The sequence below is a fragment of the Mchenga conophoros genome, linkage group LG23 (genome assembly GCF_057382185.1).
Source record: "Mchenga conophoros isolate Kocher_MC1m ecotype Shallow Benthic linkage group LG23, M_conophoros_male_GT1.1, whole genome shotgun sequence".
NCBI classification, from domain to species: domain Eukaryota; kingdom Metazoa; phylum Chordata; class Actinopteri; order Cichliformes; family Cichlidae; genus Mchenga; species Mchenga conophoros.
In genome coordinates, this window is record NC_140547.1 from 32,030,229 (window position 1) to 32,053,054 (window position 22,826).

At 41.5% G+C, this 22,826-nt stretch overlaps 1 protein-coding gene across 2 annotated transcripts in view; it reads left to right on the forward strand.

The window, feature by feature from the left end:
* Positions 1-22,826, forward strand: part of xirp2a (xin actin binding repeat containing 2a) — an 85,785-nt gene that overhangs the window by 27,634 nt on the left and 35,325 nt on the right. For both annotated transcript variants that reach the window (XM_085265645.1, XM_085265647.1), the window contains exon 2: positions 10,445-10,553. In XM_085265645.1, the coding sequence (XP_085121771.1) occupies positions 10,445-10,553 (109 nt within the window). The remainder of the gene's footprint in view (positions 1-10,444; positions 10,554-22,826) is intronic.

Consider the following 22,826-nt stretch of genomic DNA (forward strand, 5'->3'; position numbering starts at 1 on the left):
CCATCAGAGATATTTCAAAAACATTGGGGATAGTCAGCAGCACAAACAAACTGGCTTTGCTGTTTCAACACTTTTTGATGGCACTAAATAAGAAGCAAAGAGCAAATACTGTTTGAAAGGAAAAAAATGTCCTGCGTGGATGTTTTGGTTTTCCTTCACAGCTGCACTAGTTTAACATTGTGTTCACATTTGGTTAGGCTTAGAAAAAGATAATGATTTGAGTTAAAATAGCACACAATCACAACATTACATGGGAACAATAACTGTGAAAGGATACCCACTACTCCCTTGCAATGTGTCCAAGTCTCCATATGCAATGTGTGTGTGGACAGGGTTGTAATGCAGGGTGATGAAACTTGTTTTCAGACAGTCTTTCTTAAGAGTCAAACTGTGTTTAAGTTTTATCACAGAAATGATGATTCAAGGTATAGAACCTTCGAGCGGTTTGTTAAAAGACTTTTTGGTGTGAAAGAAGCGACTTAGCAACTTAAGCAATTAGGGACAATATTTCTTTATATAGAGGAGATGGTGCATTAGATATAGTTTTACAGTCCAACAAGAACTTAATTTAATCCTTGGTTCATGCCCAATTATCTCCAGCCAAACCCTAGTTGAAATCCAAATTGGAGTGGAGAGCTGACCTTTGTGAAAACATAAAAACCACGTGATTCAGTTTAAGACTCCATCCAAGCTGAAATGATATCAGTTTGTTACTGGGGTACAGCTGAGACAATACCCTACACCCATGCTGTCTCTCCAGGGATGTGAAAAGTAAAACCTTTAGACTCCAGTCTTAACTGACTTTTTGAAAGGGTTGATTTTCACAGAAGGTATGCCATCGAATGGAGACAGGCAGAGGATAGCTGTTGAAGAGAGCGAGGTGGACAGCTATCTAAAGAGACTCTATGTGTCTTGACACATCATTAAAATCATATGAGCACTTCTTGTTAGAGGACATAAATGTCAACAGCAGATGTGAAGGAATCAGTGAAAAATGTAAAGAGTCCTTACATGTGTGATGATGAACTCACAGTTTCCCCACATGCTCTATGCTCAGGTGGTGTCTCCCTCTAATAGGCACTGCTGTAAAGGTGCAAGGTTACACAGTGTTAGTGTTTCCAGTTGCCATGGTTTCACCATCACAGGTCTGACTGTCCCCTTTGTCAGCATCTGTCACATGTGAAATGGTCCCAGATGGCAAGCACTGATTTCATTAGCTGAGACTCTTAAGAGGATCCACTGATTTTTTTTTTTTCCTACAGGGATTATCTCTTGCGACAGGCTGGCCGACCACATTTCGACAGATTTCACCAGGCCCTGTCCCTTATTAACTCTATCACTCTGTCAGATGCCCAGAGAGGCTCCCCCACCTAATATAACTGCTATCATTATTCCCTCTTCCTCCTTCATGTGTAGCAGCCTGTGCCAAAGGGAACTTATGGTGGGGACTTAAAGCTACATAGCACTTGGTTAAAGTTGCATGAGACATTGTGCTATAGCACCGCTACTGTTCATCATGTTATTGTATTTCAGAAAATGGATAACAGCAGTCCTCACTTCTAATTCCTGAGGTCAAAATTTCTGAGTTCATTCAATTTCCCATAGCTAACAAATGTGTTCCTTTTCCTGTAAATCTTGATAGCACCCAAAGAAAACAAATATATGATCACAATTTATATTGCACTTTTATGAGACTTTACCAGTTTTGTACAGTGAAGAAAAAACATTAAATAATTTCATATTTCTTATGTATATGTCTGGAGTTCAGACCATAGGATGTTATCAGAAACAACATGCAATCGACACATTACTGACAGAATAAACTTAAAATGCACTTTTGTTGAGTTGGTGGGAAGCTCATACAAACAAGAGTCCATGCAAAATCAAAACAGAGAGATTAAAAGGATCCAACAAACTTAGCAATAAGCCAGGGACCTATTCAGGTTCAACAAACCAAGGAATAATGCTGACAGACTAATGATGAAAAGTAAAGCAGACCCCAAAACAATAATCCATAACATCATGAACGACCTCCAATGAGGAAGGGTGGAAAAATCACATTCCACTGTTTAAAGGAATGTCATTTTTCCACAGTGTCTTTTGTCATGTCTCCTTCTCCTCACCCCCAACTGGTCATGGCTGATGGCGGCCCTCAGCGAGCCTAGTTCTACTGGAGGTTTCTTTCTGTTAAAAGAGAGTTTTTCCCCCCTTACTGTGCCCAAGTGCTTGGTTTTCTCTCTATTATTGTAGGGTACAATAAAAAGTGTAACATTGTTGTGATTTGGCATTAAATACATAAAGCTGAACTGAACATAACTGGCTGCTCCAGTCTGCAGGGCAAGATACAAATCCCAAGTTGCTCTCTAATGCGTCTATCTAAAGTATGAATGTTCGACAGAAAGCATTTCATAGAGAAAGCAAAAAAAGTATTTGCATGAATGAGTGTAAATGGATGAATGAGACAAGTTGTATAAAGTGCTTTGACTGGTCAGATAGAGTAGAAGAGTACTATATAAGAACCAGTCCATTCACCTTTTTGGAACAGACTAAATCATTTTTATTGATGATGTAATTTATGACTGTCTTAGCAGAATGAATATAGAAGCCTAATGCAATCATTTTGTCTTCTGTCTTCTGCTACATTAAAGAGAAGTACATTCAAAATATTTGAGAACAACTTGATCATACAGCAAAGAATGAAAACACACTCAACAAATAACTTTTTCAGGGGGGAAAAACAGAAGGTTTTGGACGGGCCAAGTCAAAGACCATATCGGCTTGGCTGTAATCAATATTCTGTTTAAAAGAGTTCATTAACTCTGAGGTCAACAACTGACTTTTCAATTCCAAAAAGGTGATCAGGGTTAGTTCAAGCAGATACATGAGTAAGGAAAGAAAGCCATCTCCATCAGAGTCCAATACTAGGATTCACCATGGCAACAGGTAAGTAAAGAGCAAACCCTCCGTTTGAATCCAGTGGATCTAGGAATATGAACATGTGACAGACCTTGATATTTATCTTAAATAGGAGGGCAGGAAGGAGAACCCACTTTTACTGAGTTACTGCTATTGGTAGTTACTGAACTAAAAAATGCAGAATGGCTTTCCAAGTATTTAATGAATGTAATGTTTTATCACTAAAGCCAAATGTTAAAAGAAAGGCCTCAGCTTTTATAGATTTGAAAAATTTCAGCATAATTTTGGGAGGATGAGCTATTTTAAATAAAGAATCTCTGTTATCCTTTTCCATGTTGGATCCATCCTGATATGCAAGTGGACTTGAATCAAATACAGTTTGTTGCACCATTACACAGTCTATGATAATTTTGGGTGGTTGGTCCAGTGGTCGACCCACTGAGACTGATTTAGATGATTTTCAGTGGAAAGTATGCAGAGAGTCAGACTCTGAATTTCAGACTCCGTACTTTTGGTAATGTTGACAGCATAATGACTGAATCTCAATTTGTGAGCAGGTTTCAACATAAAATGCTCAGATCACAGACTGTCTGCAGGCTACATTTAGACTGACTTCAAAATACATTTCGTTATATTTTTAATGTTCAATATGTGTAACATATTTTTTAATAAATCATAAAAAATGACAGTCTTGCAATTATGATTAGTGTTATGATTTTAGTCATAATACTATGTACAACAAATGGCTTTTAACCAGCTGAGAAATACATCTTGATTTAAAAACATATCAAATGTGTTCATGAAAAAAATCTGCACTGAATTAAAAGGCTTGAGTGTTCAGTGAGTAATTAACTGCTAATATCTACAGTGAGATTAAGTATTATTGAAATTACTATGAGTCACCAGTGCTACTTCTCAGTCGCCTAAAGATGCACATGTGGTATAAATGTGAAAATCTTGGATGACTTTTTTCATAAGTTTTCACATGTGCAAATCTTTCAGAAAACGTGACCTCTGACCTTGGTAGTAGGTAGTAGATGCACCTATTGTTTCAATTTGAAAATCCTATCTCGCCTCGTTCTTGAATTATCACATTCACAAAGTTGGGTGCGCACAATAGCTGCCCACCCATCCAACCTCTTACAGCTGAGGGGTAGAAAGGAAGATGGCATATAAGAAAAACAGCAAGTTAAACTTGGTGTATTTAGTGATCACCAACTCTCTGGCACCACCAGGAACTCCTGCCATGTCCATTAAACTGGACATGGCAGGAGTTCCTCATTAAAGCTTTTATGACTAATGTGTTAAATATGTTATTAAAACTTTCTTATATCACCAGTGTTGGTCAAGTTACTTGAAAAAAGTAATCAGTAACTAATTACTGATTACTTCCCCAAAAAAGTAATCCCGTTACTTTACTGATTACTTATTTTCAAAAGTAATTAATTACTTAGTTACTTGGTTACTTTTTAAAAACACGATTTACAACCTGAATAGGTGATAAAGCGATAGATCTTTCAGCCCAATTCTACTTTTTCTACATAATCCATCATATAAAATGTAATCAAATGGAAAAGTCCCTTTTTAAAACTTGTTTTATTAGTTTTAATCTTTTAACTTTAAATTTAATTATATGCAACATTCTCTGACTGGAAGAAATTTGTTTAATATATAAACCTATTTTCTGCACATTCTAGCACATAATTTATTTATTTTTTCCTTTTACACTCACTCTTTCAAATAGATGCAAGTAAAACACAGCAGAAAATAAATAAAGTCAAAGACTAGCTGTCCTTTTGCTCTATTTTCACCTGTAAAGCAGGCGTTGGGTAGGCGGAGGTTTACCCTGGTGAAGGTGTGCCGCGGTGGTAAGTGGAAGAATCCGGGAGTGTCTCTGTGAATTTCCCATTATGTCATAGTGCACTCGGTGCTTGCTTGGAAGTTTAGTTTTTTTTTCGCAGTAAAAAGAAGTTTTCTTCCCACGCACAACGGACACTAATGTTTTTGTCACTTTTTTTTTTTTTTTTTTTTTTTTTTTCGCCTGTCCCATTTGGTTCTTTAGCCATCAGAATTGTTGTCTGAAGACCAACAAGGATACCCAATGGATTTACTTTGCCAAATGGATCATCGTGGCATTGCCGTATTGGTCCATTTGGTCGATCTTTGTTTTTATTATTTATTATATTTTATTTTCAGATGTTACAGACGGGACAGACATGAGTGAGAGATAGGAAAGGGAGAAAGAAAGAGGAAGGAAAGGAAAAACAGAAGGGGAGAGGGACAGTGAGAAAGGGGGGGAGAAAAATAATAAAAATCTCCTGGATCACCTGTTGAGAGAAGAATAGAAAACAAGCAAAAAAAGACAAACAAACCAAAAAAAAACAAAGCAACATACTAAACACAACACCATCGCATTAATCTAGCTAAGTGTAAACAGCAGTAAATACTAAATATTCAATGTTGTTGTGCAGCACGCAGGACAGATGTGCTTCGAAGTAGCAGCCAAGAAAGGTGTAATTCGGGTCTACGAGCAGTGAACACCCGTGTGCATACCTGTGTGGATCAGCGCGCTTGTATTCCAAAGGTTTCTCCATGTAACGATCTGCTAGGGAGTGTGGGGGGGGCCACAGCCCCGTCCTCCAGGGTGTGAAGCAGGTATGGAGGAGATCAAAACTCCAGACATCCAGAGGCCCCCAGAACACAAGAAACCATGGAAGACCAACAGAGGGGCAGCCGCGCCACTGTTCCAGTAAGAGCTGAGGAGAGTCCCAGATGAGGGTTCACTCAGCAGCCGCGGAGCAGAAGCCAGGGGGAGTTGCAGTGACGCGCCCGTGAGCTCCGCCGGCCGCCAGCTGTGCCTGAGTGACCGAGCCCCGGGCCGAGAGGCCGGGGGCACCCCACCCCCGAAGGGGCCCGAGCGAGCCCCAGGCTCCAGGCCCCGATAAGCGGCCGCCAAGGAGTGAGCCGGTGTGTACCTGGACGCCCACCCCCAGACACAAGGAACCACCAACGCACCGACACCTGAGGGAGTCCGCCACCGGCAGGGGAAGTGGTGGTAGGTGGAGATAGGCCTCCAAACCTTGGAGGGCCTGAGGTGTCCCCAGAGAGGTGGCGTCTGATACCCAACCTGACATATAGACACAGACATACAGGCACACACAGACACAAACATCCATTCCCCCCCTCATGCTCTCATATGCACTCACTCCACACTCAACCAACGTGGAGACAGACATAGAGAGACGCTGTACACACGATCACACTCCCCAAGCGTACTCTACAAACCGGGTCTAGGTACCCTTGCCCCTGGAGGGGGGAACTGCACCCAGACCCAGGTGGTGTTACCCTTTTCCCTAAGGTGGGGAGAGGCAGACCACCCCGACTCCGTAGCAGCAGGGAGGCCCCACACTCCAGACCGCAGTCGGACGGCCAACTCCACCTAGCCCTCCCGCTCCAGCAGGCCGCAGAGAATGGGGGTGGGAGAAGACTCCAAACCTCCCTCCACTCGCTCATTGTAGTGTTGATGCATGTGTGTTCTAAGGTGCAATTAAAACCCAAGAGGGCATGGAGCTACCTGCCAAGGAGCAGCAGGTAAGCGCATAGTCCCTCCTGATAGCCCTCAATGTCTAAGTGTATTTAAAATTGAGAGGTGGGCAACGACGCCAGGGGTGAGGTGTACACCCTGATGGTAATTTGGACTCCGTGATTGTGCCCACCCCCAAGATCCTATATGTATGTGTAATGAGAGTGTGAATAATGTGAATGTCTAAGTTGTGGGATAAAATTGAGGCAGAGGCAGCCAGAAGGGGACAAAGGGGGGGGGGGGGGGTAGCCTCCTCTGCACCCTGGTGACATACCCCTACTCCAAGGCCCTGCATGTGTGGGTGGTTGTGGTGGAGCGGGAAGAGAGAGGCAGCTGGAGATGGGGAGGGAAGGAAGGGAGGGGCAGGTAACCCCTCCCTGGGGCCAGCTCCCCCGCTGACCCCAGTAGGCACTCCCACACTCCGCGACCCGCCAGGGAAAGGGGGCCCAGGCCCATCCAGACCGGGGCCCAGTGCAGCAGCGCCTCCCGGCCCCACAGAGCCCGGGACAGTCCACCCAACCCCACCACAGAGAAAACTGCACCCACCCCACCATCCACTCATCTTCCAGACTACATAAGACAGTAAACGCCCAGGCTGAGATGTTCCTCCACCTCTCCTGTATCTCCCCCTCCTGCAGAGAGAGTTCCTGAAGAGAGGAAAGCTCCTGCAAGATGTGACCATCTCCCCCACCAGTTGAAGAGCCCCCCAGGTGGTTCGACGCACCGGCGGCACCCTGCTCCAAGGCCGGGCCCCCATGCACCCACCCGCCCACAACCCCGGCAACACACCAACCAGGATCCAAGCCCCCGAGGCCCGGCCCGGGCCCCAGCCCAGAGACGGAGCGCCCCCAGAACCTCACGCCCATCCCGGACCCACCCAGGGCCAGCCAGGCTACCAGGTCAGTAACCCACGTCCGTCAGCACAGACCCTCCCCTAGCCCCGCTGCACGCAGCCGCGAGGAAACAGTCACCTGAGAGCCAACAGAGCCCCCAACCGGACATGACCGCTACCTCGGGTTGAGCCCCCCAAGGAAGATGCCTCCGGGGAACCCCCCGACGCCCTAAGCCTGTCCCTACCCCCACACCAATCACAACAGTGAAGGTGGGACCAAATTATGACCCCCCACCCCCACTAGGTGATGGAGCTGATAAAAGGAGTCCAGAGCAATTGATCTGATGTGGTGGCAGAGGCTGTATCAAGACTAATGTAATCTAATAGATAATTTCTATATTGGTTAGAATTAAGATTATTTTTATTTTTCCAGTTCATGAGGACTGTTTTCTTGGCTATGCATAGGGCAGTGAAAATCATATGGGCTATATTCTTTTCTGAAGTGACATTATCTAAGCTGCCCAGTAAACACACTAAGGGGAGGTTGGAATGTTACATTTCAGACACTTCGATAAGTCTTCACATATCTCGCACCAAAACTTTTGCACTGGTGGACAGAACCAAAGAGCGTGGATGTAATTGTCTGGTGTATTGCCTTGACAGTGTGAGCAGTTGTTGGAAGATGTAAAGCCCATCTTGAACATCCGATGACCTGTATAGTGCACTCTATGTAGTATTTTGTATTGTATTAATTGCAGACTGGGATTTTTAATTAATTTAAAGGTTTTTAAGCAAATCTGAGACCAGAAGTTTTGGTCTAAGCTGACTGATAAATCTGCTTCCCACTTTGCAATAGGAAGGGATATTGATTCATCTAATTTAGAAAGTGTTCTGTATATTTTAGATAATAATTTGGGGGATTTAAGAGTAAGAAAATGTGCCGCACTTAGTGGTGTTTGTAATTCAACTTGACTGAGGTTAAATTTCTTTTTTACTATGGATTTAATTTGTTGATATTCTAAAAATCTTGTCTTGTTGATCCCATATTGTGCAACTAGTCTGTCAAATGGAATAAATTCTGTTTTGTCACTTTTTATGGAATCAAACTCAAAGTAACGTCAGTACTTCCACGCTTTAAACACTGCACGCTCATACTCTCTCCTGCACTCGATTTATGATCCATTGTTGATCTGCACACAGCTGTTGTCACGAACTTCGCACTTGCTTACGTCACTGTCATGAGACATTCTCGCAAAAAAAATCACGGTTTTAGTAACGCAACGTTCCTACGGGAAAGCAACGGTAATCTAATTACCGTTTTTGCAATAGTAATCCCTTACTTTACTCGTTACCTGAAAAAAGTAAGCAGATTACAGTAAGGCGTTACTCTCTGTATATCACACATGTTGACTGACGTAGTTAGGAAGAGAAAGCTCATCTGTCATTAGGATAAATGTTTCCACACTAAGCACTGCTCATAACTGTAATAGTTGATAACTCTCAGTGGAAGCAGAACCAGTGGAAGCTAGAGGTTTAGCTACATTGTGAATGTACAAACAATTATCTGCAAGCTGCTGGCCTCTCAACTTGATAAGCTCCAGGCATTATGCATGGGACAGAGATACACCCTTGAGGAATCTTAAAAAATTACAATGACTCCATTGTCAAGCTGCATCAATTCTGCCTCCAGAGACAATAGCGAACGCCAGCCACAAGATGGAACAAGAACAGATGTGTGAGAAGCTGTATGACACGCAGCTGGTTGTTTACACATGTACACTATTTAAGATAAAAGGACAGAGAATGCTTTACTTTGGTATGTTTAAGTGCTCTCACCAGCTCACCATATGTATTCACAGTTTCTTGAAGAGTAAACAAACCCATCAGATAGTCAAGACAAGTAAATGTTTAATGGCTCCTTCAGTGGCATTCACTCCTGCAACCAGCAGTAAGGAAATCACACCAGCACACATTTTTCACACAGTGGCCTTTAAAGCATACAGTTGCACAGTACATCTTCCAGTGAGCAAAATATCATTGTGTTGTAGACAACATACTGAGTATAAAAATCAGCAGTCAAACTTAAAGCACTGGGGAGCTGCACTTTCTGATTTGAGCTTTATTTGATGTGAGTGCTACTTCAGCAAGCCAGGGACAACAGCAGTGACAGAAAGAGGGAGATTATGCTTGCATCCCTGTATTCCCATGGTGTGTGTCTGTGTATGTGATACCGAAGGAAAATATGCAAATAGCCATGCATGTCTTTCAGGGATTTGCTAAATGAGATTTTTGAGGACAATGTTTTGTCCTTTGCTGCATGTACTGAAATTATGGTTGACACCTTCAGCACAGTGAAATGAGAATAAGCAAGACAGACACAGGTTTGCATGCATGTGTATATGTTTCACACGGTTTTTACGTGTGTAGAGCTGAGAGTGTTTATTGTCCTTCTGTGTCGACGCCCAACTAGGTACTGTCGAAAAACCGCTGTGGGAGATATATTTGATTTGCAAATGAAAAAAAACACACCCGCACATTTGCAAAGAGAAGGATACACACACTCAGACACAGGTGTGCTTGTTCTCTGTGGGGATGATTTGCAACTGAATAGGCATGTTGCAGTGGCTGACTTCTAAGTTTTGACAAAATTCTTCCTGGGGAAAAACAAGCACGAGTACACCAAGGACATGCTGCTTACCAGTGTACCTCTTATCAATAGCAGCCTGTGAAAGCACTTGCAGTTAGAGCGAGAGTGGCTCCATTAAAATTCAACCAAATGCTGTTTACACTAACTTTCCAGTCAATGCTTAATGTTTAAATTGTGTTCAAGGTTGGGTCTGGTTGCACTCAGATATCCGTGTGTAGTTGTGCATATGTGGAGACTAGATGTCAGTACCTCGGTCTAACTGGAGCTTAAATGTCACTTTGACTGTATTTGAGGTATGTATGTAACCATGTGTTTTTCTGTCTGTGTGTGTATGTGTGATAGGGTGTAATGACATTGCCATGCCAGCTGGTTTTGATGACCTGTAGAGTCACTTCTCCATCTTGCTGTTGAAAAAGCAAGGTGTTTCCTCTGATAGTCCTCTGTCTCTCTCTGTCACTCTGACCAGGAAGTCCCAGCCATCCACACCTACCCAGCCAAAAGAGTGAGTAGCAGCCTCGCTCAAACTGACCTGTCAACAGATCATGCCATGGACTCACCCCAGGATGCTAGTATTAGTGAGTATTTTCTTGTTTTTCATTTGCAAAGCTTTAAAGTTGCTGTTTGTTTGTTTTTTCATAAAGCTTTGATGCAGTATGAGACTTGTTATAACTCATGATAGCTCTGGAATTGCATCATGCTTACACTACTCTGTCATCCAAAGAACCGAGTCTGCAGGATGGTTAATGCAATGTTTTGTCCTATTTGTTCTATTAGATAAACATTTGGCAGAAAGCAGCTTTTGAAAACTAGATTGCTCATTTCCAGATAAGGCTGCCTCCTTGGCAGCTTTTTTAATGGGGAGCTTGGGGCTCGCTAGATGTGGTGCTTTCTTTTTTGTGATAGCAGTAGTATGGCGGGTACTTGCACTTTGCCTTCCACCGATAGCAGTGAAAACACACGTGGCGCTTGCAGTAAGATTTACAGTTGCTTGCAATAAGATTTAAGTGTTGCTGAAGTATTAAAGTATTAAAATGAAACTGCGCAATTTAAAAATTCAAACACTGGATTACAGTAGAGCGTGGAATCTGTGACACTTTTATTTCACAAAGGTGAAATGCTCTGCACACAAGAAAGCAAGCTGTATTCAGTGGGAGTGGTTGGTTATTTTACTAAGTGTTCCTGTTGGAAATGTAAACTTTATCAAATTACAGAATTTAATCATGGGCAATATATAGCAGGACAGCAAAAAAACCTGAAAAAAATCACCTTTCTTTCATACACAAAAAAGTCTCATACAACTTGAGATGTTATAAACTCCAATACTCCAAAGTAATTCTGCTGATTATTATGTGTTACCCATAACCCGTATAGTAACCCATAGCAGAAAGCAGAAGTTGTGTATGCAAAGTGACATATAAAGATAAGCCTATAAAGTAAAGTAATCCAGTAAGATGTCTGAGGCTACATTACAGACAGGACTTGCTAATGGCTACAGTAACTAAAGATTTCAAGGCAATGTAAAGAATTATATGTTCAAAATGAGCCAGAAAATCAAGAGCAGTACATCCCTGCAGCAGACGCTACTGTTCTAGCTGTAAAATAGTGGTCTTACAAGTGCTCCATACTAAATAAAAATTACTGACCAGTGCAGTTAATATTGAAAGGCTCCCAGCTCTCTCAGCAAAAGATTTTTCATCCATGCTAGCTGCTCTGTCAAGTTGAATTTAGGTGGAGCAGTGCTTTGATTTTACTGCTAATCAGTGATGGGAATAACGGCGTTACAAGTAACGGCGTTACTTTTTTCAGTAACGAGTAATCTAACTAATTACTGTTTCTATCATTACAACGCCTTTACCGTTACTAACAAGCTGTCTTCAGCTGTCTTCAGCTTACCGCATTTTATACCAGTTGCACGGAAGTAGCTGTCTACGTAAGTAATCTGGGCGCTACAGCTTTAAGCTACAGAGCCCCTCTGATGACATGGTCCAAAAAATAAATAAATTGTGGCCACAAAATACTACTTCGTGCCTTCGAAATAGTATAACGTGCCCACGAAATACTTATGTGTGGCCACGAAATACTATGCACGGTGGTTAGCACTGTTGCCGCACAGCAAGAAGGTCCTGAGTTCAATTCCACCATCTTTCTGTGTGGAGTTTGCATGTTCTCCCTGTGTTTGCGTGGGTTCTCTCCGGGTACTCCGGCTTCCTCCCACCATCCAAAGACATGCAGCTTGTGGGGATAGTTTAATTGGATAATCCAAATTGCCACTAGGTGTGAATGTGCGAGTGAATGTGAGTGTGAATGGTTGTCTGTCCCTGTGTGTTGGCCCTGCGACAGACTTGCAACCTGTCCAGGGTGTACCCCGCCTCTCGCCCTATGACAGCTGGGATAGGCTCCAGCGCCTCCCGCGACCCTGAAAAGGATAAGCGGAAGTGAATGGATGGATGGATGGAAATACTATTTCAAGGGCACGAAATAGGTATAACGTGCGCACAAATTGGGCATAACGTGGCAAGGAATTACGTATTTGTGGCAACAAAATAGATAACGTGCGTACATCATATTGATACAATTCCTGGAGAGCTGCGTAGAGATATAAGCATAAGAGTAGGCTAAACCTATACACCATGGACAAAGACAGTATGATTGAGTTTTATTTTGGGCTGGGGATGAGCTACAAATGCATTTTGAAAAGCCTGCAATGCAAGGAACCATTATTACAGAGAGACATTTAAACAGGACATTGAGAGCCCAGTTGCTTTACAGACGTAAGTAGGACCTGGACGCTGGGATAGATTTTATTGTTAACCAACTGCAAGGGCCTGGGAAGGATCACGGTTATCGGTCAAGTGTTTCGTGGGCACAAATTAGCATTTCGTGCGCACGTTATACCTATTTCGTGCCCTCAAAATAGTATTTCGTGGGCACAAATAAGTATTTCGTGGGCATGTTATACCCATTTCGTGCTGACGAAGTAGTATTTTGTGGCCACAATATATTTATTTTTTGGACGATGTCATCAGAGGGGCTCCATATTAAGCAGCTGCACGCGCTCCCAAGGAGGCAATCACTTTCTGGCAGACTATCACTTTTTGGAACAACACCTGGAGCTAGGGGGCAAAACAATCGCATGAGTGCTGCTGTTTGACTGAGGAACAATAAAGTAGTCGTGGTAAGCCAATCACATGACCACTTCAAGATGACAAAGCAACAAGCTGATATATACCAGTTTTTAAATTGTGTTGATGGGCCACGTAAAACCAGAGTCATGATAAACAATATATCCAAGTGTTTTTTCCTCAATAGTTTCTTCATGTTTACTGTCTAAGGACAGCGCTAGCAAGCACTCTCTGCTTATGAAAATAAAAAAACAAAACAAAAGCAGCCCGTTGGTGTTGGTGGAAAAATGCACCATGTCGACCAATCAAAAAAAAAAAAAGATATGACAACATGACATTTGGTTGTTTAGGAAGACGGGGAAGTTTTAGGAGTGACGGCGAGAGAGAGCGTGAGAGAGAGAGAGCAAGTTTTGAGATGTGAGAGATTTGTGACGTTTAGCGTGTTCGGAGTGTGTAGTTCATGTGTTGTCTTGTGTAGTTAGTGTGTTGTGTTTCTGAATAGTTTCTGGGATGCTTAGAACTCAAATTGCACTGCTTAAAATAGTTTATTTTGATGCACATGCTGTTTTCTTTGCAAATTTGCATCATAGGATTGTTTTTCGTTTTTCCTGCAGTATATAAAAAATGGTGTATCTCAAAGATAAAACTATGAAGACACTCAAAATAAATTTCCTGTTATTGTAAACTATTTTTTGCAACTTTTTTGTATTTAAAGTTTCGAGGGGTAAACCTCTTGAATTTCTCCAAGTAGAAATATATATAAAAAACAAAACAAAAATGATTTTAAATTTTTTTATGTAGTTACTATGGACTTAATGCATACATATTATTAAAATATGGGCTATAACAGTTGTGTTGATGTATAGCAACTTGAAATGCTCCCAAAAATGGCACTACAGCATGTAAAAATATAAAGTAAGCTCTGGCGGCCTTGGTTCTATGGTAGGTCTTAAAGGGTTAAGTGTATATTCGTCTTAGTTTTAGTTCAGCTGTGGGTTCTGTTTATGGTTATATTTCTTGTTTCAGGTTATCCTGCTGCCCTGCGTTGTTGTTACGTTTTTGTCTCTCTGTTCGGTGTTTTAATGTTCGATTTTGGAAGTTTCTTGTCTTTTTACTTTTCTATCTTGTAATGACAGCTAGTGCAAACTGACACTATAAATGAGATTGTACTGAAATGAATTTTAAAAGAATCAGAATCAGAACACTTTAATAATCCCTAAGGAAATTATGTGGGTTACAGTTTTTTAACAGTACCAGACTACAGTGACGAACTATTTAAATAATACAGTATATTGCAGGGTTTACAAAGATGAGGCTGATTAGAGGAAGAGTGTTTTTTGTGCATCTCATAAAGGAAACTTAAACTTAAGTGCCTGAACCAAACCTACTGACAGTACAGCCTGTAGTATTTTGAGACATTTTTGTCAAATTTTCAAATGTGCAAAAATTTTATGATGCTGGGAAATCATCCAATTTATTCGGTTTGGTCTTTTGGGGTCCATGGGTATTTGTGCCACTAACCAGTAGTTAATCAAGCTGGTGTATTGGAGAACAGTGGCTTGTTTATACACGGATTAGTTCAAGAGTAATATTAAACTTAATTTGGAATTGTGCTTCTGTCCATATGACTGGACAAAAATGTATCATTTTCAGTGCTGGTTTTAGTCACTGCCAACTCCCACGACAAATATCTGGTATAGCTTTATAAACATCTGCCTGCTTCTTCCACATATAGCAGTGGTGAGTGAGGAGCAAGAAAGACAAAACATTTTGCAAAACACTTTGCAGAAGTACAGAGTTTATGATTCACTTACTTGGCCATTCACGTTCTAAATGTAATCCACAGTTTGTATGAATGCAAAGAGTGTAACCTAACTTATTATTTTCTTATGTAACTATATTATTGATCTGTATAAAAGCTACTATTGTTGGGGGGTGGGGGGGGGGGGGGTGGTCGTATTTTTAGTGCTTTAGTGTGTCACTGACACTGAAAAATTGTGTCCAGAAGCATGTAGAGGATACAAATCTACAGATGGGTAGATGCGCCTCAGTGGTATCAAGGTGTATGCAAACTCATACTTCTGAACTCAGTCTTGCATGCTGACACTCAGCATATTCAAGTAGGCAGGCTGAGAGCCTCTCCATCTCCACCTTAGATCAATGAGGCTTTTGTGTCGCCCTGCACGTCTCTAAATCTCGGCACCACATCTAAAATTGGAACTTGTTGACGATCCCCAACGTTGTCCTGACTGATCGACAGCTTTAGTCTTGGCTGACAAGTTGACGGTGAAAACAGTGACAGATCAAATGACTGACAGTAGCGGTGAAGGGTATTGGTACTGAAGCTGTACCCTGCAAAGCCCCAAAGTTTAAATAAAGCACAGCAACAGCGTAAGTGTGCTTTAAACAGATGCAAAGCTCACCTCTAAGTCCCCACACTGGTTCTAAACAAGCATGCTTGTTTACATGTTGCCTCTCATATTGCACGACTATGACACTGTTGCTGTCTTTGTGGCATACAGAGTATTGCAAAATAAATAGGATTTTATTTTTTTATTGTTAAATTCTGCTACTTATTCTATTATTTCACAGTTTTGTATGCGTGCTTGTATGTATGTATATATATAATACACACACACACACATATAATCTTTGGCTGGTTAAACTTGTCAGACATGTGCCCAAGAGAAACATCTCAAAATGCTGCCAATTGGAGGTAGATTTGCCAGAAGACTGTTTTTGTTTTAATTAATCTCTCAGATTTGCCTGGCAAATGATGATGTCTTTATATTATCATCCTGAAGGAAAACAAAGATTTTCTTCCTGCCAGTTTCAGATTTGATCCCCTTAGTGGCTATTATGTGTCGCAGATTAAAATCAAATGACGTTTGGCAATTGAATTTTGAGGTTTAACTATATCGTGTATGTGTGTGAGGTTGTTTCATGTTTATCAGTACAGTTGTAGGTTTGATATACAGAGAAGCGTATGTAATTTTTCTTTTTCATTGGCATTTAAATGAAACCATTTTTAGCTGTCTTATAGTTGTAAATGGTTATGATCCACAGATGTTTAACAAGGATTACACTAATAAAAACATGGCTCCTCTCTTCACTCTTGGTGAATATGTTGCTTATCTGACATACTTTTGACCAGGACACTGAAGTTCGATTATTTTCTCTGGTCATTGTCAAGGTATGCTTTCACTTGCTGTTGCTTTATTTATTTATTTATTTTTTACAAGATCAAAGTAAGTGTTGATGAATATATATGTATGTATATATTAACACTTACTTTAAGTTTTTGTCTACTTGTATTATTTTGACAAGTATAGAGCTTCTGCTTTCTTAAATATTAAATTTACGGAATCTCTCATTTTTAAATGCCTCATTACGCTGTTGTAAAGACTTTAAATCAGGGGTGTCAAACTCAAATACGCAGTGGGCCAAAATTCAAAACTGAAACAAAGTCACGGGCTAACATTAATATTTATTGAAAAAAAAAAATCTTCCTCCAGATATAAGAATGAATCTTTTCTTATAGACTCAAATACGTTTTGCTGGAAAACTGAATATGGAAAAAGCAAAGCTTAATACTAAACAATAAATATATTAGCTGTATAATACCAGTAGGCCAGCTGTAATAGTAATTTGGTATGGCTTCGCGGGCCAAATGTAATTGGGCCAGAGTTTGACACCTATGCTTTAAATGATGCTTTTGAACACAATTAACATTATAATAAGGTCTGTTTTTATTTTATTTCGTTTTTAAATTGTGTAATTTTGGTGCCTATGATATCAAGTGAAAGAAAAGCAAGAATCACAACTCTACATGTAAAGTCAAACAATATAGATGAAACTATAAGGTGAAATCAGGCAGTTATGTTTCACAAACACAAAAAAGTTAAAAGTAATCATATGTGAAATAGCTCAATGATTTAAAGACAGTGCTTGGCACCAAACTGCATATTGACCACGCAATCTAGCATATTCAATTATATGACATTATAATTAACATAGTTTTTATACTAAGGTAAACAGATAGTAAAATCTCTGAAAGTATCAATAAAAAAAAAAACAGGAAATGAAGTAAACATCTTATTAAAGAAGTGGTGGACGATTTACCTCATAGTTCAGTCCTGGAAGTGTCACGGTTTGCCGGGGCAAGCCGTGTGGAATTATGTAGGACCAGGACGCGGCAGCTCTGGTGCAGGTGAGTATTTATTAACGAAAGAAATACAAACAACAAAGGCACTGGGAACATGAAACTGAAGCCTAAACTGGGAAAAACTAACAAAACAGACCAGAAACGAAGATGCAGGGAGGTCCGGGGAAATACACATGGAGAGATGCAGGGAGACCGAGGGGAAACAACACAGACGAACCAGCAACTACCATGACAGAAGACACAACTTAAATACACTCAGAGAACACAGGGAGATTACACACAGGTGGGGAACACAGCTGGGAGTGATTAACGTGACAAGACTATTCAATTCAATTCAATTTTATTTATATAGCGCCAAATCACAACATAAGTCGCCTCAAGGCGCTTCATAGATACAGAGAAAAACCCAACAATCATATGACCCCCTATGAGCAAGCACTTTGGCAACAGTGGGAAGGAAAAACTCCCTTTTAACAGGAAGAAACCTCTGGCAGAACCAGGCTCAGGGAGGGGCGGCCATCTGCTGCGACCAGTTGGGGTGAGAGAAGGAAGACAGGATAAAGACATGCTGTGGAAGAGAGACAGAGGTTAATAACAGATATGATTCAATGCAGAGAGGTCTGTTAATACATAGTGAGTGAGAAAGGTGACTGGAAAGGAAAAACTCAATGCATCATGGGAATCCCCCGGCAGCCTATGTCTATTGCAGCATAACTAAGGGAGGATTCAGGGTCACCTGGTCCAGCCCTAACTATATGCTTTAGCAAAAAGGAAAGTTTTAAGCCTAATCTTGAAAGTAGAGATAGTGTCTGTCTCCTGAATCCAAACTGGAAGCTGGTTCCACAGAAGAGGGGCCTGAAAACTGAAGGCTCTGCCTCCCGTTCTACTTTTAAATACTCTAGGAACAACAAGTAGGCCTGCAGAGCGAGAGCGAAGTGCTCTAATAGGGTGATATGGTACTACAAGGTCATTAAGATAAGATGGGGCCTGATTATTTAAGACCTTGTATGTGAGGAGCAGGATTTTGAATTCAATTCTGGATTTAACAGGAAGCCAATGAAGGGAAGCCAAAACAGGAGAAATATGCTCTCTCTTTCTAGTCCCTGTCAGTACTCTTGCTGCAGCATTTTGGATTAGCTGAAGGCTTTTCAGTGAGTTTTTTGGACATCCTGATAATAATGAATTACAGTAGTCCAGCCTGGAAGTAATAAATGCATGAACTAGTTTTTCAGCGTCACTCTGAGACAGGATATTTCTAATTTTAGAGATGTTGCGCAAATGGAAGAACGCAGTCTTACATATTTGTTTAATATGTGCATTGAAGGACATGTCCTGGTCAAAAATGACTCCAAGGTTCCTCACAGCGTTACTGGAGGCCAAGGTAATGCCATCCAGAGTAAGAATCTGGTTAGATACCATATTTCTAGGCTTTTCAGGGCCGAGTACAATAACCTCAGTTTTATCTGAATTAAGAAGCAGAAAGTTAGCGGCCATCCAGGTCTTTATGTCTTTAAGACATTCCTGCAGTTTAACTAATTGGTGTCTGTTATCTGGCTTCATGGACAGATAGAGCTGGGTGTCATCTGCATAGCAGTGAAAATGTATGCTATGTCTTCTAATGATACTGCCTAGGGGAAGCATGTATAATGTAAACAGAATTGGTCCTAGCACTGAACCCTGTGGAACTCCATAATTAACCTCAGTGTGTGAAGAGGACTCTCCATTTACATGAACAAATTGGAGTCTATTAGACAGGCTCAACCACCCAACTCTGGAGTGGACCATCACCTCACTACCTGGATCCTGGACTACCTCACCGACCGACCACAGTATGTGAGGACTCAGGGCTGTGTGTCGGACAGGGTCGTCTGCAGTACGGGGGCCCCACAGGGAACGGTTCTGGCTCCGTTCCTCTTCACCATCTACACTGCAGACTTCTCCCACAATTCCACCCAGTGCTTCCTGCAGAAGTTCTCTGATGACTCTGCAATAGTCGGCCTCATCACTGAGGGGGACGACAAGGAGTACAGAGGTCTGACCCAAGACTTTGTGGACTGGTGCCAGCTGAACTACCTCCAGATCAACGCCAGTAAAACCAAGGAACTGGTGGTAGACTTCCGCAGGCACAAGCATTCTCCACTGCAACCACTGAACATCCAAGGTATGGACATTGAGGCTGTGGACAGCTACAGGTACCTTGGTGTTCATCTGAACAATAGACTGGACTGGACTCATAACTCAGACGCCCTCTACAGGAAAGGGCAGAGCAGGCTGTACCTGCTGCGGAGACTCAGGTCATTTGGAGTGGAGGGCCCACTCCTGAAGAAATTCTATGACTCTGTTGTGGCTTCTGCTATCTTTTATGGCGTGGTCTGCTGGGGCGGCAGCATCTCTGCTGGGGACAGGAAGAGACTGAACAGGGTGATCCGAAGGGCCAGCTCTGTTCTAGGATGCCCTCTGGACCCAGTGGAGGTGGTGAGTGACAGGAGAACGGCGGCTAAGCTGTCATCCCTGATGGACAACATCTCCCACCCCATGCAGCAGACTGTGACAGCACTGAGCAGCTCCTTCAGTGGGAGACTGCGGCACCCACGGTGTGGGACGGAGAGATTTCGCAGGTCTTTCCTCCCCACTGCTGTCAGACTCCATAATAAAGACTTTAACTGATCAAGCACACACATCCATACATATGCAATAATACTAAGTGCAATAATCCTTTCTGTCATCGTTGTATTTTTACTCAGTTGTATATAGTATTTGTATTTGTATTCTATTTTTATCTTATTGTATATTTATTTTATTTTATTCTACTGTATATAATATTTTATTTTATTCTATTCTGTACAGTTGTGTACTGTATTTATTCTTATTGTATTCTAATTTTTGCCTCATAACTTTTGCACTGTCCACTTCCTGCTGTGACAAAACAAATTTCCCACGTGTGGGACTAATAAAGGTTATCTTATCTTATCTTATCTTATCTTATTAGATAGATATGATACAAACCACTGCAGTGTAATACCTACAGCATGTTCTAATCGCTCTAATAGGATATTATGGTCGACAGTATCGAATGCTGCACTAAGGTCTAGCAGGACAAACACAGAGATGAGTCCACTGTCAGAGCCCATAAGAAGATCATTTGTAACCTTCACTAAAGCTGTTTCTGTGCTGTGATGAGCTCTGAAACCTGACTGAAACTCTTCAAATAAACCATTCCTCTGCAGATGATGTTAGCTGTTTGACAACTACTCTTTCAAGGATTTTTGATATGAAAGGAAGGTTGGAGATTGGCCTATAATTAGCTAAGACTGCTGGGTCTAGAGATGGCTTTTTGAGTAAAGGTTTAACTACAGCTAGCTTGAAGGCCTGTGGTACATAGCCGATCAGGGAGGCAAACTGAAAACACTCACATAAGATGCAGACCTTCACAATAAAACAGGAAACACATACACGCAATGACATAACCCACCAACTTAACACAGACTGGGGGACACAGAACATAGGAACATGAACCATGAAACAGAAGAGTACAAACACCCAAGGCAACCAAAACCACAGAATACTAATAAACTAAACATAAACACGGAGTCGCAGACTCCGGACCATGACAGGAAGTTTAGTGACCTGCAATGTTAATTTTTTCCTGAGATGTCAAAAATGATCAGTACTGCATTAGAACCACAACCTTTTTAAATTATCCTTCGAGTTTCAGAGGTTTACTGAAACCCAGCAACAATTTCATCATACCAAAAGAATGATGTTCATAGATATCACTGATGGAAACACCAGTGCCTTCCTCCAGAAGGTGTCTCCATGGTTGATTTATGCTTCTCAAAGTATAACTTAATTTCAATGCCTCTTACCTTACACGCAAAACTTCCTGATCCGTAATCTGAACTGATCCTATCTTGAGACCAGTGACTGGTGAGTCAGGATGGGGGAGGGGACAGGGAAAGTCCCAACAAGCATGGCCTGGAATGATCCAGATTAACATTATGGCAGCTTATATTAACAAGTAATTAAATTTGATAAACAGTTAAGTACAAAATACTCTCAAGTTAATTTTTCATGTTTTTTTTTTCCAAGTATCTGTATGCTACCCAGTGCAAAGCAGAACTTGTGGGAGATTTTGCCTTTCTTCTGCACCAGAAGTCTGTAGTGTGATGGTTTGAATCTCACGCAGGCCCAGGTCATTAGCTTCTCATGGCCCTTCAGACTCCACTTACATCCTTGGACAGATTGTCATCGTTAGGGTGGGTGCCAGTCTGACATCCGACCTGGTAAGAGGTCCTCTACACTCAACCTCGACAGCCTTTACCAGCATGTTCATGGTGAGAGAGAAAAGGATTACAGAGAGGATACACCCTGTGGCCATCCACTACTCAAGCTTTTGCCATGCTGAGGTTGTTGTCCCAGCAGAAAATGTTCTGTAATAGTTGAGAATGAGGTTCTTGAAGTTTCCTGGGATTTAGTACCAATTAGCTTATGGGGTATGGACCATAGGTGTTTGGGACAAGCAGAGCACTATGTTGGAATGGTTCTGAGTGACTGTGGTGTTCATGGTCAATGTTAGGTTACATCGAGTGTACCAGCTTTTTGTGGAAAAAGAAAAAGATGGTTTAAAAACAGTTCAATAAGGAAACAGGATCAGTTGGCTAGGTAATGAACTCTGATGATCTGTAAATAGAAGTATTAGGAATTTAGAACATCCTGACATTGTGTACCTCTTGAGTCTTAGTTGATGAAGACAGCCCATATAAACCCAGATACAGTATATATACTTCACTGGCTGCATCAGTAAAGTTCTTTATTGGCAAATACATGAATTAAAAACATATTTCTCTTTCTTTCATTTAAAGCTCTTTTGGGTGTGGACACACTCTGGATTTTATTTTGGGGATGTTTTCAGGCCATTTCATTTGGTATTCTACTCGAGTATGTTTATTTTCCACTTTAGGAACAGGAAATCCATGTGCGGTTGCAGTGGGATTATCAGCAGAGTGCAGCTTTCTCCCAAAGCCTAATAACGACACACTTTTCTCTTGTCAGTATGTTGCTAAACAACACCTCTTGGGGTGGGCCCCTATAGAACACCTTATGTTTCATATATAATGTTAGGAAACATGAGGTCATGATCACAGGCAACAGTACAGACAGAAAAGGCATGGAATTGAGTAGTGCAGCATAGTATTTTCTAAAGTATTGTGATGGATGTAGGTTTAAAAAGATTGAATTGATGGCCTCAGGCTGATCAGACCCAAACAGGAGGTCACTTGTTTAAGAGAGGAGCTGTGCCAAACCTTTAGGGCAACATATGTCCAAGAAAGAAGGGAAAGGGATAAGGAAAGAAAGGACAGAAAAAAGTGCCTCGATGGTTACGGATTTCTTGTTCAGTCCTTTGGGCTTCTGCTCAGCAGGCACTGCACTGAACACCCTTACACTGCATTAGCCGTAGTGCCTTTCTGTCCATTTAAGGTGCCTTCTTTAAAAAAAGGTTCAAAGCCTTGATGGTAGGCAGAGTGTACAAGATGTGTTTTTAAAGGGGACAAAGGTTTCAC